This window comes from Sceloporus undulatus, chromosome 6, assembly GCF_019175285.1.
Source record: "Sceloporus undulatus isolate JIND9_A2432 ecotype Alabama chromosome 6, SceUnd_v1.1, whole genome shotgun sequence".
Taxonomy (NCBI): Eukaryota; Metazoa; Chordata; class Lepidosauria; order Squamata; family Phrynosomatidae; genus Sceloporus; species Sceloporus undulatus.
The window spans coordinates 81,065,331-81,084,428 of record NC_056527.1 but is presented as its reverse complement, the minus strand read 5'-3'; the positions used below and the strand labels follow the sequence as shown (position 1 = coordinate 81,084,428).

Sequence of the window (19,098 nt, the reverse complement as noted above, 5' to 3'; positions counted from 1 at the left end):
ATTATCAGCTCCATTTTCCTCAGGTTGAGCATTGTTGCTTTTTTGTGAGAAGACTGAGGCAAAGAATGTGTTGAGTAGTTCTGCCTTTTTTCTTCCCCCTGGTAGCATTTTGCCATCTTCTCATCACAATGCTCCTACTATTTCTTTGTTCTTCCTTTTGCTATGGACATAACCCAAAAAAGCCCCCCCCTTTTTTTTTTTTGTTTTGTTCTGAACCTCTCTATCAAGATTGAACTAATTCTGCACTTTAGCTTTTCTGTTCCTTCCTTAACTTCCTTGTAAACTGTAATACTCATTTTAAAGTGTGCCTGCTTCTTGGAATGTCTAGTCTTACTCATGATTATTCACAGATGCCTTCCTTACTGTCTCTGACTTTTCTCTTTATAAAAAGGCAGAGATACAAATAGTTGTCTGAAAGCCTGTCTTGTGTACCTCTGAACATGATCCGTCTATCAACTTTACTACTGTGCTATATTTTGTTAACTGCTGGCAAGTCAATTTCAACTTACAGCGACCATATATGAATGAGAGACTTCCAAGTCACCCTATCATCAGCAGCCATGCTCATTTCTTCAAGACTTAAGGCTTCCTTGTTTGCGTCTATCCATCTGCCATGCGGGCTTCCTGTTTTCCAGTGGCCTTCTACTTTACCAAACATTATTGTCTCTTCTAGCTTTTACATCCATAAATAGTAATTGGAGGTATGACGGCATACCTAATCCTAACTTTAGTATTCATTGATAAATCATGACACTTTAGCATCTTGTCTAATTCCTTCATAGCTGCCCTTCCAAGTCCAAGTCTTTTCATTAATGACTGAGTCAAGGTATGAAAAATCTTGGAACTATTTCAATGTCTTCATTGTCTGCTTTAGAGTTATATAAATAATCTATTGTCATTATTTTTGTTTTCTTAATGTTCAACTGTAAACCTCCCTTTTCATGTTCTTTCTTTACTTTCTTCAGTAATTGTTCCGGGTCTTTGCTATTTTCTGCTAGTACAGTGCGTGCATGCTGTACGCGGGCGTACTATACATGACTTCAAGCTTACATTGAAGCCGCGTGTCAATAAAACATATGGTGTACTCGGCTGTGGCACGTGTGCCATGTGGTGCCACAAGCACACGCCCCCATTGTTTTCAATTCAAACACATGCGGAATTCCCCTTATGCAGGAGGATCTAGAAAGGATCCCCCACATAAAAGAAGGGCCCACTGTAGTATGGTGTCATCTGCATGTCTTAGTTGATGTGCCTTCATCCAATTTTCATGCTTCCTTCCTCCATGTTTGTTCCTGCTTTATGCATATGTCCAGGGTACAAGTTAAACAGATAGGGCGATTAAATGCAGCCTTCCCTAACCCCTTTGCCAGCTGGAAAACATTCTATATTCTCTCCTAACAATAGCTCTTGTCCTGAGTACAGTTTATGCATCAGGGCAATCTAATGAGGCACACCAATTTCTTTAAGAGCTGTGCATGATCTGCACAATCAAAGGCTTTGCTATAATCAAAGTATACATTGATGTTCTTCTGAAATTATTTGATGTGCTCCATTATCCATTGTCAGCTTTATTTTGGCATGGTGGTTGGTTTAGTGTTTTCCTTAACTTTACTCTCATTTTTGATATTAGGAGTTTATGGTCTGTGTCACAATCTGCTCCTGGTCTTATCTTTACAGAGAAAATTGAGCTTCTTCATATTCTGCTTACAGTAATGTATATTTGATTTCCATAGTGGTCATCAGGCGATGTCTATGTATATAGTTGACTCTATGGTTACTTGAAGAGTTTGCGGCAAGCTGTTGGCCTTGCAAGGTTCAGCGAGTCAATATCTGGCTTCATTTCTTCATACCAGGCCATTTATTTTCTTACAATCTTTGATTCTGCTCTATTTCCTGGTTTTGCATTCCAGTCACCTATGATTAAGAAGAAGTCCTGTTTTTGTGTGTAATCAATGTGCTCCTAGATCTCAACATAGAATCTTTCAACTACTTCTTCTGCCTATGTAGTTGGGGCATAAATTTGATGAACTTTATATTGATCCCTGTAGTTTTATTGATATTATTTGCATTATACTGTATCTGACTTATAAAGTTGAATAATTTCTATAAGTAAATAAAAATATACAGTGATTTTATTTTATGGAAAACACTGTGTAATTTTCTGACTCAAAATGTCCTATTCCTATCCACTTTAACTCAATTTCCCCAAGTATTGCAATGTTTATACATTCCATTTCCTGTTTTACTGTGTCTAGCTTCCTTTATTCATGTTTCTCACATCCCATGTCCATAGGGATATGTGTTGTGCAGATTTGAACTGTCCTTTTGCCTCTAAGCATGACAATATCATTTCGGCTTGAGTTCAATTGCATTATAAAAAATAAAATAAAATTTTTATTTTTATACCGCCCTTCCAAAGATCAGGGCGGTTAACAGCACAATAAAACAGTAAAAACACAAAATATACATCAAGATTAAAAAGAATACAACAAGACAGAATAAAAACCCCGTTAGCCAGTCCTCATGCCAAAAAAAGAGGTAGCCACAGTGCTACTAGTAGATGTCCTCTGCTGTGTCCCAGTAGCTTGTTGAGTGCTATCTGAGCTAGGAGTTTCATCTTTTAGCATGATCTCTTGTTTCATTTTTGGATTTTCTCATCATAGGGGTTTTCATGGTAAAACATATTCAAAAGGAGTTTTACTATGCCTTTTTCTCTGCAGTACTAACAATTGTTCACAATGGTGCTACTGTCATTGTCTCTGAGAGATTCTCTGCCAGTGTTCTCTCCCTGCTGCTGCTGTTGCTGTTGCTGCTGCCCAGTAGCTGTTTGACACATCTGGTTTGGCTCTTCAACAAATCCTGTCTGACATCTGATCCCCTATCAACAGCACTGCTGTTGTCAGTATAGTCTCTTACCCCTCATGAGTACTCAGTCCCACTCCTGTGGCTATTTTCTGTACCCCAAATGAAAACATATTGTAAAATATAGTATTAATCAGCAGTTAACCACTGATCCCTGTGGTCACAGCTTCTGTGCTCTTCTATCCTGCAGAAGAAAAGGATAGGGATTAAATGATCAAGGAAGAATACAGGTGGATAGGGGATAATTTCGGAGGGAATACAAGAGATAGTACACTGAGGTTTTCTCTTTTCCCCCCACTTGTAAGCACTACTGCTGTTTGAATAAGGTTCAGAAATATATTGGTAACCGATGGAGCACTTGCAGCATAGAAGATATAATGTTCCTTGCTATTCTAATAGCATTGTTCTGTACTAACGGCAGTTTATAAATTTGAAAGGAAGTTCATCATCTAACTCATTGCAGTAAAATGAGTGTAGATTACGATATATGGATAGTTCTGATTATACAGTCAGCCCTCCCCATAGGTGGGCTTGCCTTCCACGGCTTCGAGCTTTCATGGAAGGCAAACCCTGGCAGAAGTAATGGGGCGCGTTATTGCCCTGCTGCGAGCACGTGTTGCTGCAAACACGTGCTGCCCCATTATTTTCTATGGGGTTTGAGCATACGCTGTTTTCACCATAAGTGGGGGGTGGGTGGGTCCGGATTGGATCCCCTGGGTATGGGGAGGACAGACTGTACTGTATTTCTTCAGGAGATGTTGTTGCTAACAGAATAGCTTAAGCTGGTGAAAGGTGCCATATACCACCAAGACCTCTTGGACCTCTAGTGACGAAGCTAGATATAAAATAACCCCATACTATGATATGATACTACAAGAACAGAGCAACACTATCTCAGACAGGCTGAAAACTATTTGCCTGAATGAAAGAACTAGCCCATCACAGAATATCTGTTTTTTTAGAACAGAGCTTTCATTTAATAGTCTTATCCATCTCATTATCCTCTCACAGACTGATCTTAATTATCCAAGATGCCTAGCCACTTAGGGCTGAAACATATGGCCTGGAAAATGGGGGCGTGGTGTTTAGACATGACATGACCTCAAGTCGACCAGAACCTGCGCTAGCGATTACACACTAACTAGCTTCTAGGTGATGCCATTTGCCCCAGAGTGAGTGAAAAGTCAGCTCTAGAGTTGAAGGAGTGGCTTTTTTCAGCCCCAAATATGAGTGGACTCTTCCCACTCCTACCTGGGGTGGAAGCTGTCAGGATTGGGTAACACTGTCCCTTTGGGGTCATCTCTTTCGCCCCTTAGGGTCAGTCTGTTTCGCCCCTTAATTATCTTCAGCTCGTTGTAATTACTCCTGAGGATAAGGGGCTGGTAACTGGGAGGTAGGTGGCACTGCTTCAACCACTTGGTTTACATTCTCAAGACAGCTGCATTCATGATAACTAAACCTGTTCTTCGTTTTCTGTGTGCCTCGCACAAATGGATTATCTTGCACCTGTGCAAAGCACTGTTCAGAACCTTCTAGAAACTCGTAGAGCATTTTAGAGTTAATCCTGCCCACCAGTTCATTTTTGTATGCTGCTGCATTATCATCATGAGGAACTCTTGCTTTGCTTTCATTTTTGATTCAGCCTTTGGCCACATATATGGATTTGCTATCATCCTACTTCATCCTAAAAAACTTCAACTTAGCTATATTGCAACTCATCTTGGTGATAGGTTTGACCGAACAATTCATAGTTATATGTTGTCACTACAGTGAACTATGGCAATAAAGTCACACAATGAAAACTTTATGGTAAGAAAATTCCCCTATTCTTTTAAAGCATAATCACGTTCTGTATTTGAGTTGACATCTTATGTAGGAACAAAAGGCATACGAAGAACAGGCCTGTCATATAGGAGGGTTCACTTTTGACTCATCCTGACAGACAGACAGACATATTTGTGTATGACTGAGACTCTTCTCTCCAGTCTTTGACTGTGGAGCTCATATGAATTAATAATTGATTAAGGAGAGTGAAGACTTCATGAGAAAGATGTGAGCATAGAGAGAGAGCCCTTCAACATTTTCTTCAATCCATGGAACTTTCCCACAGGCTCAGTATTATCCCTTCTTCTATGTGTTCTTATTCCTGTGCAGAGACGTGTCTGTATTGTGCATACTGCTATGTCCCAAAACTGTACTCTCTTTAGATCCCTTTTATCCACTGCATTTATCCAGTGTATTCTTACATCTCATTAATGCTGAGATTTCCTCATTTGTCTCTATTCTGTAACTCTTCTGCCACAGTTCTTCCTTTTCCTTCTTATCTTCTTTCTTAAAAATTTCTTCACTTGCTTTGACCTTGGTTCAGTTTCCTCTCATTTATGGCATCTAAAGCTCTTATTAAGAAGTTCTTCTTTGTGATCTCTGTGACTCACACATACAGGCTGTTTGAGTTCACAGATGACCAATGGAAGAACTACGGTTACAGGTAAACTTCCTGTCAGTCTCTCCTTCTGATGGGCATTCTCTCTGGGTTGTTTTGTTGTTGTTGTTTGTTTGTTTTTCATTTATTTTGCTTGAGAAAAGGTCACAGTGTTCTATCTGTCATAGATTCCCACATCAGGATTTAAAGAACTGTATCAGCTCTGGCTTTAGCTTTGCTGGTAAAGCGATGTGAAATAAGTCACTTTTTTGTGAGAAACCATAATTACTGAAGATATTAGATCACAGAACATCCTTAAAATGTTATCGTCAGCTTTGGCTGCAGCAACTTCAGCACCATGATCAACATCAATACTCGTGTCTTCCATATTGGTTTTAATGTTTGTCTCACCTACATTGATTTTGGTACTAGACCTAATGCAGCAACCAGCTATGTCTGCATACCCTGTAGTTCCTTTTGTCTACCTTGGCATGGAACCTCCTGTGGCACAGGATTCACCCAACTCACCACTGTCTCCAGATTGTCTGGATTGGAAGTGCTGGACACAGGTGTTTAATCAGGATGACCTAACTTGCTAAACTTGATACTAGAGGTCTCTGATACAGAAACTTTGACCATAACTGAAGGAGGTCTCACTTCCTGCTTCCAACATGGTCCTGAACTTGAAACCAACTACAGCACTTTTACCATGAGACTTTCCATATTGGTATGTTTCTTCAGTGGCATAAAATGATGGTATAAGAGACAGACCGGTTTCAGAAGTATTATTTAGTTGTCTACCTCAACTTTACTACCAGTTCTAACATCTTGAAAATGACACACTCTGTTTTGGTACTTTGTTCTCAGTATGATGTCTGGTTCAGGAGACATCTCCAATTAATCAGTCAATTATATGTGGTATTACTATTACTATTGTGAGAAATCCAGAGGATGTTTTCTTAGTTTACCAAGCAGATCAGATTCTAGGAGTAGATTAAAATCTTCAAGACAATTCCATCGATCTTCTCCATGTTCTCCTTCTTCAGCTGTGCTTAGGATTAAAATGAAGAACATGCACACTTGTATGTCCATGTATCAATAATCCTTTGAGGAATTGTATTAGCATTCATTCATTTTTTCCAGAAAATTACAAGAATGTGGCCTTTCTTTTTCAACCGGAAGCTCTCCACTAAATGAGAACTTGCTCAGCCACGTAACCCCACTGGGTGATCTTGGGCAAGTCACATGCTCTAACCTCAGAGGATGGCAGTGGGAAACCCTCTTTGAAGAAACTAATATTTGGCATGGCTCAAGGAAGAATAGAAGTAAGAGGAAATACTTGTGCTATAGTTCACAGACATTTGCTGAAGAGGTGTGTCTTGGACTGTGCTGTTACTTTCTTGACCACTGCAACAGGACAAAGCTTTGATCCCTCCCCTCTTTTTTGTTTTGTTTTCAGACAGTACAAGCTAGATCTTCTTTTTCTGTACCCTTCTTCCCATTTTGCATTCCCTTTTGCTTACGTGTGTGTGTGCACGCGCGTGTGTAGGAAAGTTTAATTTTTTTTGTTTCACATTACCCACATATCTGAGAATTTATTGGGTAGAGTTTGCCCTTTTGGCTCTTTGCTGCTGTTCCATTACCATTGAAACCATGATTGGATCTGCAGTATAGTGTTCAGGCGTTTTCTTTGATTCTGGGTAGCAGTCTGTACACAACTAAGATATCACCAAAATCTATGCCTAGATAACTTTCCTTTTTTCCTGTTGTCTCAGAGAAGAGGTGAAATTATAGCAGATGTAAGTTTGTTATAGTGGACATAAATTGGTATCCAAAAGCTTTCTTCAAACCCTGCACCTTCAAATGGTGCCTGTCCATGCTTTACTGTAAATTTCCATGGTCATAGAAAAGCTGAGGCAGCATTATCCAGCCCTGCACCCAATACTACTTAAGATGGTTTTTTGTGGGTTTTTCGGGCTATGTGGCCATGTTCTTTGAAGATGCCAGCCACAGATGCTGGCGAAACGTAAGGAAGAAACTTTTCTGGAACATGGCCACATAGCCTGAAAAACCCACAAAAAACTATCGATGCCGGCCATGAAAGCCTTCAACACTACTTAAGATGCATTAGCAAATTAAATTCATCAGACTCACATCCAAAATAAGGATCACATTTCTCCTGCATTGGAGGCTTCAGGATCCCCTGCTCATTAGTACTGGACTTCCATATTTAAACACCAGGGCTCCTTCCTGCCTTTGGATGTGTCTTCCTGGGATCATGGTCCTACAGAAATTATTAACCTCAAGGTTACAACTATTTTAACCTTAACGATTGTGAAAGCTTTGTATACCTAGCAATTCCCCCCCCTCCCCAAATTTCAGGACGTTCAGGTTAGTTATTAAATTTAAAATGTATTACTTTAGAGTTAAAAGTAATTGTACACCATGTTATGGAGGGTGAACTTACAGGGCTAAAGGTATTATTCCTTGTGACAGAAACTGTTATTAAGACAGTTGATTGGGCATAGGGCCTGCTAATTAAAAATAGAGATAACCATAATCTAAATAAACAAATCATAGTGTCCTGAAGGAAAATGAAGACTTAATCATGCTTGATGGTGGTTAGTCAAATCAAGAGATTGGTTTCTATTTCCGAGCTGTTATGAGACACAGTAAAGCTTGTCTCCTTGTTGGCTGATGGCCAGATAAGAAGATATCAGCCACGGTAATAAAACTGGCCTCAATCAAGTTAGAAAGCAAAAAGTCTGAGAGACTGCTTCCCATGGCTGTTTACTATGGGCAGCTCTTACAGCTATTTCCTAGGGTGTATATCATGCCTTATAATTCAGAAAAAGCCACTGCTGTGTGGATAGATAGATAATGATATATTGTGACGTTGAAGGATTTCATGGCCGGCATCCATAGATTTTTGTGGGTTTTTCGGGCTATGTGGCCATGTTCTAGAAGCGTTTCTTCCTGACGTTTCACTAGCAGTTGTGGCTGGCATCTTCAGAGAATGCTTGCCTGGAAAGGAGTTAGTTATATATATTGTGTGACCTGGAAAGGTAGGAGTGATTTGCAAGTGTATTGTTCTGTTGCTAATGGCAGGCCTCAGGGTGGGAGGGTATGCAAAGGAGGATTAGTGTCTGCTTGATTAGTGCTCATTGTCTGCTGGCAAACCCCTGACCCAAGGAGATTTCTTATTTGCATTTGTTGAGTCTTGATCTTGCTATTTTTCAGGACTGGTAGCCAAATCTTGTTTACTTTAAGGGTTTCCTCTTTCCTGTTGAAATTTTCCAGGTGTTTGTGGATTTCAATGGCTTCCCTTTGCATCCTGACATGGTAGTGGTTCTAGTAAGTTATTTTTTCCTCATGATATGACCAGAATACGACAGCTTCAGTTTAGTCATCTTTGCTTCCAGGGAGACCATGTGTTCTTTATACAGTAATTCAGGATCTTATAGCTTAATTTGTAACTAAATAGATAAATAAATATTTTTGAAATCACATTCAATTTTTAATTATATTGTAAATAAATTTATTTTTGTTGTCCCCCCACTCCATGGCTTTCAATGTGTTCAGTAATTTTACATCCCTAATTATTATATATCATAACTTTACCTACTGCTCATTCTGGGACACTGTCAGTGCAACTGATCTCCATGTGACACTTGAGTTTATTGGTTCTCTTCTGGACTCTAAGTGTGTTGGACAAGATGTAACTGAGAAGTCCATCCACCCACCTTTTCAGATCCTGATTATCCTAATGGTGGATCACAATGGTTATGTCTTTTATTCTTTTCAGGAGTTGACCACCCCAATTTTTGTTTTTAGATGTGCTTCACTCAGGTGTAGATTCTTGGGCCAAATATTTTATTTTTTCACTATAATTTGGATGCTTCCTTTCTGGTGTCCAACAGTGTAATCTGTGAGACCTCATTCTTTATCTAGCTATGATGAGGTTAATCTCACTTACATATCTTGGCATTGATTGTTGGGACATGGACAGCACTCATACAGTCAGTGTAGTGAGATCTCCAATGGAATGACACTACTTCACACCTACTTCAAACATGGACATGTAGTGTCTGGCAGGGCAGTAGGTTTGCAGCAGAAAGGGGAGGATCGTCATGGGCTGTGTCCTGATATTTATTTATTTTGGCCAGGGAGAAAGGCAGGATATACTGTAAATGAAATAAATAAACAAGCAAATGTTTATTGAATTTATATCCTACTTTTCTCCCCAAATAAGATTCATCATCATTCATCATTATGAGCCAGCTATTAGGAATACAGCTCATCCTTCTTATGCATGTGCTTCCTGCAACATTTAGAAGCCAGGATTGTTGAGCATGGTCCTTGGTTCTGTCCCCCCACCCCCAATATTGTGGGGGATGGGCAAACGGAGGGAAACTGATTGAGGATTGTCAAAGTCTATAGCCTCCATGTTTGGCTTTCTTCCAGTCTGCTGATATCTGATCCAGGAAGGTTAGGCTGTAGCCTTCACTAACCTTTTCTACTTCTCCGTTGCTCTGCTGCCAACATTGCGTAACTGACAGGACAAGAAAAAGTTGAGTAATCTGTTCTTTTTGTGTTCGTCTGTGCAGTCACACAGCTCAGCCAATTCATTGCCATTGAAGCCCTCCACTGCACTTGTTTATATAGCTGCTGCAATAGTCTGTTAGTAACTGAACAAGAAAGTACGACTCACTTGTAGTGCTGTGCAGGCATATACCCTATATGTGTGACTGCACAGATATCTATTTGAAGAACTAGTTGCAGGTAAGTAACCAGTAGTACACAGAGTATTGCTGCTTAGGACTCCCAAGCATTGGGAAGAAGACAGCCAGAACAAGAAACCCTCAACATCTCCCTAGGGCATTCTAAGGAATTAAGAGATTTTGAAGTGTCTTATATGAAGTCTCTCTGCTACAGATTTGTAGGCCTTGGGCATGTATTCTTCGAATGCTTTAAAAGCATGTATAGATTTGTACCATTTGTGCTGCAGTAATAACCAGATAAAAGGGAGTGTAAAAGCAAGCATCTAATACTGCCATTCAAGTTCTTTATAGGCCAGGAAAAGTATTTATAGTCTCAGAAGAAATCTACCTACCTTAATATATATTCTACAGAGTGTTTAGTTTATAGACAGTATTTTGACCCTCTACATGGGCTAGGTTTGGCCCTTGTGGAGGAGTCTTGTGTGATCCTTGGGCCCTTGGACCATCTAATTTTTTTTTTAAAAAATCATTGGTTACTGAATTACTTTTCTAGCCAAAATTGGGAGGAGGGGCAATTTTGACCATTTCAGACACATCCATAGCCACTCTGAAGCAGGAAACAAGCAACAAAAATTCTAGCTAGACCAGGGTGACCATATATCATAACCACAAAAGAGGACCAGGAATCACAAAAAGCAGGACATTCAAGAAAAACATATGACGTTCAAAAATATAATCTAAAACCACAATTATAAATATAAATTGATTTCATATGGTTTTATTTACAACTACATTATATATACTGTATCTTATTATGTGCTCAACTGTATTTTCTGATGTATGTACATTTGTTAAAATGCCTTTTGATTTGCAATATACTTATAGAACTCAGAGCAAGATAAATGCTTAAAACTGTACTTTACCAGCAACAAAACCTTGACTTAATATACATTTAAATTATTCCTTTCATTAGTCCACTGTGCTGAAATAAAGGGGAAAATCTTTTCAACATTTGCATTTGCAAGCAGCCCGTTGCCTAGTGTGTTTGCGCTCCTTTCCTCTTCTGAGAAACAAGCATGCCCTGAACTCTGGAGGCAAGTCTTGTCTGCTGCTGCTCCTAGGAAAAAATAACCTTTAGAAGGATCCCTCCTATTTTCCCTATTTGCAGCAAGGACAGGCTGACAAGTAGACACATTTTTAAAGGGGAAAGCAAATGTAGTGTCACTCAATGAGTCCTGGTGGCACAGTGGTTAAAACCAGTATTGCAGCCATCCAGTCACAAACCACAAGATTGTGAGTTTAATCCCAACCAGGGGCTCAGGGTCAACTCAGCCTTGCATCCTTCGGAGGCCACAAAAATGAGTACCCAGCTTGATGGGGGCAGTTAGCTTACAGTTGTAAACAGCTTAGAGACTTCTCAGTACAGTATGAAGCGGTATATAAATGAAGCTGCTGTTTGCTGTTGCTTCTTCATTATGCTCAAAATGTAGGATGATTTGGAATTCTTCTCGACATAAGGTTGAAATGTAGGACATGTCCTAGAAAAGGAGGACATCTGGTCACCCTGAGCTAGACATGACTTCCATTTGCTGGAAACATGACTTCTGATCACTGCTGATCCTACTGGTGTGTCTGCCAAAGGGAAGTGCTGAAAATAGTCTTCCTATCTCCAGTGCAAGCCAAACCTTGCTGTAGGAAGTCACAGATATTGCTTATGAACTGATTTAAGACAAGGAGGCCATACTGTATTAATTTTTTAAAATGTTACATTTCTCTTAGGTGTCAGCTCCACGGAGAACGATTGTGCATTTGAACCAGACTATGCTATCCCAACTCTTCCAGTGCCCGAAGGTATGCAGCACATTCGGATTATGGAAGGCATGTCCCGCTCTCTCCCATCCTCCCCATTACTAACACATCAGTCTATCAGTGTTCGGCTGCAGCCCATGAAGAAATTAACTGGTAAGAAACAGACACAAGTTTAGTAAGTTTGAAGTGTTGAATAACTTGGCATTCCCTCCTCCCCTCAAAACACTGTGTAAGTTGAGTAAATTTGGTTTTGATTTTACTGGGAATATGATCGGTATTAATTTTAGGAGTCTTTTGTGAACAAAGAAAGGAACAAAACAAAAACTGTGAAGAACTTTGCTATTTTTAAAGGTGTTATTAAAATACACAACCTTTATCTTTTACCAGTATTTACATGAAATATGATCAAGGTAGTGAATTTGGTTCCAGTGGTTCCCATTGAGTTCTTTGGGGTGGTAATCATAGTCATAATTGAGATGGTAGAACCTGCTTTATTCTTGAGATCCTTGGAATGCCAGAGAAAATATGTTTATTGTCCCACAAGACAGTTTTGTCTCTGGTGCACATCATAATGAGTCCCAAAACTGCCTGCTGTTTTGGATAGTGGATGATCTATCATCTTTGAAAAAGACTCCTGCAGGGGTCCAGGCTTTACCCACTACTCCTGTTGGTAACCCTGATGTTGAAGTGAAGGAGGATTTGTTCCCTGTCTCTTCTCATTTTCTAAATCATGAACAAAGTTTATGACATAGGAAGTTCTTACCTTCAGTACCATTTCATAGTTCATCATTGAAAATAAGTCCTTACTGTCTCCTTTGCCTGACTGAAGGTTGTGTTTGTCTTATGAGGAACTGGGGTGAGGACCATGTGTGGAAATGGTTTGACCTCATTCTTTTCTCCATCTTGAGGTAATGATTTCAGTTCTTTGCCACCTATGCCTATCAGTTTGTGTGAGAGGAATGGTGGGAGGGAATCCCCCCCCCCCATGGCATATATCTCCTATGAACTCCTACATGGAAGGAGATGTACAATTTTTAAAATTACAGAACAAGAAAAAGAAACCAATTAAAATACAGGCAATAGCAGAATCACTGCAATTCTCATATATCTTCTTAAATCTTAACCAGTACTTATTATTTTATATTTTCTTGGTTTCATCTTTTTCCATGAACAAGTAGGCAGTATTTCAGAGGTAACAACAGCGCGGGACAGATGGTTCCAAAGCACCGTGTCACTGCTGAGTATAGGGTTAGGGACCACGCACCAACCGCACAGTACCTAACCCTAGCACAGCGCGGCGGTGGACTAATGGTGGCATCCCATGTACATGGGTGCTGCCATTTTGATGTGAGCAACATGCAACATATACATGTAGCCATTGGCATACTCATGAAGTCCGCCGGGTGGCTCAAAAAGAACCCGGGATGCCACACGATTTGGCGGCTGCAGCGTCCCTTCGGAGGGAAATAGGCCTCCAGCAGGCCACCCTTTTGGGGCGGTCTGTTCTGGGCCAACCATTTAATTTTTTACTGTCATTACGTTTCCTATGCTTTTAAAGCATATTAATTAATATAGGCTGTGTCTCCCTTAACTGAAATGCATAGGATCAGAAGTGTTTTGAATTTTCAGAGCTTTCCCCCTGTATTTTGGAATATTTGCATATACATAATGAGATATCCTGGAGCCCAAGTCTACATGTGAAATTCATTTTATTTTGTAGACACCATATAAACATAGCTTGAAGGTACTTTTATATGTAATATTTTAATAATTTTGAGCATGGAACAAAGTTTGTGTACACTGAATCGTTAGAAAGCGTAAGTGTCACTATCTCAGCCATCCATATTTTGGGTGGACTATTTTGGATTCTGGAGTATTTAAGATTTCGGAATTCTGGATAAGGGATACTTAAGCTATATAGTTCATATAGAACAATAATTTATTGTTTTGGAGAATCCTGGTTTATTATGAATGAGCTACATTCCTGAAGTATGTACCCCATTCATTCCTGCTTGCCTCTTTCAACTAGTAGGGTCACCTAAGCAAACTCAAACTGTTTTCTTTACTGAAGAAGTCTGCATGTCATATCTGGGAATAGTAGCCAACTTTTAAGTATTTTAGCCAGAAATCATATAGTAAAATTGCTTTTGAACACATGGAATGCTTTTCCATTCCACCCAATAAATGTGCCTGTTCTTCAGATTAAGGACAAGGGCTAACAGCTTACATGACAATGTTTCTTGTAAATACTCAGTCACTTGAAGCTTTCTTTATTAAAATTAAACATTGTCTCCACTTCATTGGCATGTCCCAGCACACTACAGAAACATCTGTTTATAAAATCAGTTTTAAAATGGATAGAAGATGCCATGGGTATATTTACATGTGGAAAACTTGTGGGAACTCTGACTTGTCATGAATAAGCAGCATGCTGGTGCACACTGCTTGATCACTTCCATTAGCGCTGGATCAGCTGAACAAACCACAGAGCTTTGCTCTGCAGTTTGTTTACTATGTCATCTTGCATCAGTCAGGTTTCCTTTTTTAGCTTTTTCCTTCCTAACAACCAAGTGGAAGACAATGAGTAAACTCTAGTTTCTCTCTCTTATTTTCTGGGAGAGTATAAATTATAGATGGGAAGCTATCTGCTGTTAGGAGAAACATTAAAATGAGCCACACCTTGGTTTGTTTGGCTGCTCCCACAGTAAGTGGGAGCCATTGAGCAGCATGCAACAGCAACAGCATACTTCTCATTCATGACAAGCCAGGGTTTGGGTGGACCGCAGATTTCTTGTGTCATCTGAGCTTTTCACCTTCCTTCAAAGAATTCCGGTTTAGATTTTTCTATTTTCGCTGTAGCAGCCCCGTTTCCCATGTGCATGTAGATAATAGCCATTTCCGTTTTGAATTAGAGAAATATGAGACTATCATGCAAAGCTAATGATCTCATGACTAGTTTTGCAAATTTTCAAATTCATATATTAAAACAAAATAATAAAATTGTTTTTTTCGGGCTATGAGGCTGTGTTCTAGAAGAGTTTATTCCTGACATTTTGCCAGCAGCTGTGGCTGGCATCTTCAGAGAATGCTGGCATGGAAGAGAGTGGGGTGTATATACTTCAACAAGAAAGAAGAAATCCTTAAACTAAACAAAGTTTAGCTACCAGTCCTGAAAAACACCAAAATCAAGACCCAGCAAATACAAATGAAACCCACCCAGGGTGAGGTGGGTTTCCCAGCAGACAATGAATCATTAATTAAATAGACAACCTGAGGCCTTGCCATTCAACAACAGAACAATACACAGATTAACATCTAAATTGCTTCCTCTCAACCAACAGTATATATACCCCACAAAAAAACTAAGGATGCCGGCAGTGAAAGCCTTTGATTTCACAAAATGGGGTTGGTTTGTTTTTGCAGTATTATATATAAATATCTTAAACTTCTTTTTTCAGGTAACTACATTTGTTACTTCCTTTATAGTGTGTAATTGTGTGTGTGTGTGTTTTGTTTTGTCCTAAGCAAGAGCTGGTCATGCAAGGGGAGATAGTGTGGATGACCTCACACAACTCTACTTGGTCTGACTAACAAGTTATTCTGGGTTTTAGAGCATTTGAGTTCTATTGGACCCATTGCTTAAGCATGAGATCCTCAGTTAGGATGACAGACCTGGCTCAAGGGCTATTGCCTCTGAGGTTCTGGGTGAGGGCGTCTTAATTCTAAGAGATTTGTGGAGTCGATTTGGTTTCTGGGCCCTAGCGATGCCTTTGATCTGACTGTAGTGGGCTCCTTGCTCTTGAGCTACTGTCTAGGCATACAACTGTTTGGAGATGGGTTTTGATCTTTTGTGGCTTCCATCTCTTAAGAGATATGAACAGATACGTTTACAGAAAATGTAAAACTGCTTGAAATACATCCCATATGGTAAATAGTTTAATCACATGGATTGTGTTGTGGATTAAAAATTAGATTTCCCCCCTCTTTCTTATGGTTAATACGAAGTTATTTAATCTTTCTCCTCTCCTTGCCCTGGGGCAGAAGGGTTGATACTACCCATCATAGGCAGCAAAAACTATAAGGCCGATTCTATAGTCTCTAATTTTTTTTGAAGCAGTGATGATTGATTGATGCTTGCATGGATGCAAAATACGTTCTTTCCATGTTCCATGCACATTACCTCCATATATTTATTCCAAATAAAAGTTTCAGCAGGATTTTTTTTTCTTTTTTAAACCAATATTTGCTATGTCTGTCAGCTAAAAGTATCATGTTTCTTTACAAAAGTTTATTTTAAATGCCAGCAGATGTTAATTCTTCAAGTATTGGACCCAAAGTTAAAATAAAAAGCAGTTTGTCAGTTATTAGTTGCATATGTCCATCCTACTCTTCTTGTTTTTAAGTACACAATTATAAATCTAATGAAAACTTATTCTATCATCCTTAATCTAGCCCCATCTTGCTTTTGAGAAACTACAGTCTTGACTCTAATGGTAGTATAATGTTATAAATCTGTTGGAGAGGGAAAAATAAGCATTTCAGAAATCTTTCATTGCTCTCTAATATAGATTTCTTGATTTAAAATATCCAACATTTATGTGATCCTCCAAGAGCAATAATTTTAAAAACAATAGAAGTCTTTTTAAAAGTCCCTTTTTGTTTTATTGTAAAAAAAAATCAAATTGCTTAATCCATCCAAGACATTCCACCAGAATTTTACTCTACTGTCAGTCTCAGCCTGGAACTATTAACAGAACAATATTACTTTCTGGACACCACTGTGCACTACACAATGGACACCTGTATTGCAAATCCACTGACCACTTCATATACTTACATGCATCAATTTTTCACCCTGGACACACTATCAAATCCACAGTTTACAGCCAAGCCCTTTGATGCAATCACATCTGCTCAGATCCACAAGACAGGCCACAGAATTACAACAATCGTTTCTCAAGCTACAGTGCCCACTATATGAAATTAAAAAAAAAAATCAAAAAGCAAGTTCTTCGTGACAGGCCTTCACATGCTTATAGATAATTTCCCAATCTCAGTTATCTACTTGTAGGAAGACACACAACCCAGATAGGGACATGGGTACAAAACCTTGCCACAAACCCAAATGCCAACTATGCCCACACATCTATTCAGGAGATGTCATCATAAGACCTACCATATATACAGTACTCTGCTATGTCAAACTCATGTATAAGTCAAGGGCAGGTTTGGGCCAAAATTATGGATTTTGATAATATGGTGTAGTATTTATGTAAACCCATTTATAAGCTGACCCAGGTTTTTGAGGTCAATTTTTGACTAAAATTTCTAGACTTATACATGTATATGCATGATGTGAGTATATACACATCATCCACAATATTACAGGTACTTTTACTTGCCCATCCCCTGATGTGATATATGCTGTCCTCTGTTAATAGTGCCCTTCAGCACCCTGCATTGGTCAAACAAGGAAGTTTCTGTGTGAGAGGATAAATGAACGTAAATCAAGGATTAGGAATGGGAATAGACAAAAAGCAGTTACAGAACACTTCAGTTTTCCTGTGCATTTCATCTTGGTCCTCAGAATAGCAGTCCTTAAACAAAAAAACTACAAAGGAAGATTGGAAAGAGAAGCAGCAGAACTGAAATATATCCACAAATTGCAGTCCATTGACAATGAGCTGAACAGAGACAGTGTTTCCTAGCACACTACACATATTATAACATTAATTAAGAGCCCAGCCTGATGAGGTCTCTCGTGCCAGTTTATCATATCTTCTTTCTGTTTCCCAGGCAGCATCAAACATTGCTGCTGCTGCTCCTGACTTATGGTGACCCTGGGGTGACTCTGTCACAGGGTTTTCTCGTGCTGAGAGCGTGTGGCTCACCCAATGGCTTTACAGGGCCAAGCAGGGAACTGAACTCTGATCTCCGGATTTGTAACCCAAAACTCCAACCACTACACCATGCTGGCTCTTTGACTTCCTTCCCCATTCATAGGGTTACCTACTCACCTTAGCTCTAGGCAATATGCTTTCTCCTGCTTTGTCTCCCAAGGACCATAATTAAAACTGAACTTGTCACTTCATCACCATACTCACAAGTTTCGTATTTCTGTTGCTATTCACACAACCAAATCATAGGCAGGATACCCTCGTTTGTTGCGCAAGAGAGCTGCAGCGGACAAACCGTGCTGCTTCCTCGCGCAACAAAAAGAAGCCGCAAAAAGCAGCTTCTTTCTGCGGCACCATTATGATGCCAGAAGGCGTCAATGGCACACTTGTGGCATCATGAAGGTGCTGAGATGTTGTCCGGGAAAGCAGCCAAAGGGCTGATAAGGCAGCTAGTTCTCAAACAAACAAACCCCCTCCCAGCACAGCAAAGTCAGTGTAAGCTACACAGTCCTGGAGATTCACAGTAGTTCAACCAAAAGGGATTACCAAGAGAATTGTCAGACAGTCCGAGGTTCAGGGTAACAGATAGGCAGGTCGATAAAGCAGTCCAAGGTCAAGGTCAAGGTTTCCGGGTAGTCAAGACAAGAAGCCAAAGGAGCCAGAGACAGAGTCTTTCCTCTAAAAGAGTCAGATATCCACTGGCAAAGAACCACACATGCTCCAGGTGTTTAAGAAGGCAAGGAGCCAGCCTTCAGCTGTGTCTGATTATGAACACGCTTCTGATAAAGCCTCCGAGGTCTTCGAAGGCCCTCTCTTTCTGCTCGACGCTCCTTGAAGGTAGGCACACTGCCCAGATCCTCCTCCATGTCCACAGCCTCGGCACCAGGCAAACTTGACTGCTGAACCTCTGGAGGGGCCACAGACTCTGCTCCAGCAGAACTAGGGCCAGCCTCTGGCTTCTCCATTACAGGTTCAAGCCCCAGGGGCTCTGGCTCCTCCATTACAGGTTCAGGTCCCAGGGGCTCTAGCTCATCCTCTGAGTCCTCCAAGCCATCCTCCAGGCTGGGCATGACAGATGTGCGGACACTAGGTGTCCGTCACATCAAAATGGCGGTGCCCATGTGTTTAGGGCGCTGCCATTTTTACACCCTTGTTACATGTGAGGGGCAAGGCACATCAGGAAGTGCTGCCCCTCGCGCATAACTACGGCGCCCAATAGAGCCCGTCTATACAGCGCCATATATATCTATAAAGAACTTTTCCTAGTCATTTCACTCTACATATCTGATGAAGTAGACTTAATTCTACAAATGCTAATGCAACCAACCTTTTTCTCTTAGTCTCAAAGATGCTTTGTTGGTGTTAACTGCTCTCAAGTCAGATCACT

The 19,098-nt window shown here is 40.1% G+C and overlaps 1 protein-coding gene across 1 annotated transcript in view; it reads left to right on the top strand.

Moving 5' to 3' along the window:
• The window catches only part of TANC2 (tetratricopeptide repeat, ankyrin repeat and coiled-coil containing 2), a 246,480-nt gene that overhangs the window by 84,037 nt on the left and 143,345 nt on the right, over nucleotides 1-19,098 (top strand). Inside the window, 1 exon segment of the mRNA XM_042475775.1 lies at nucleotides 11,785-11,967. Coding sequence (XP_042331709.1) covers nucleotides 11,785-11,967 — 183 coding nt within the window.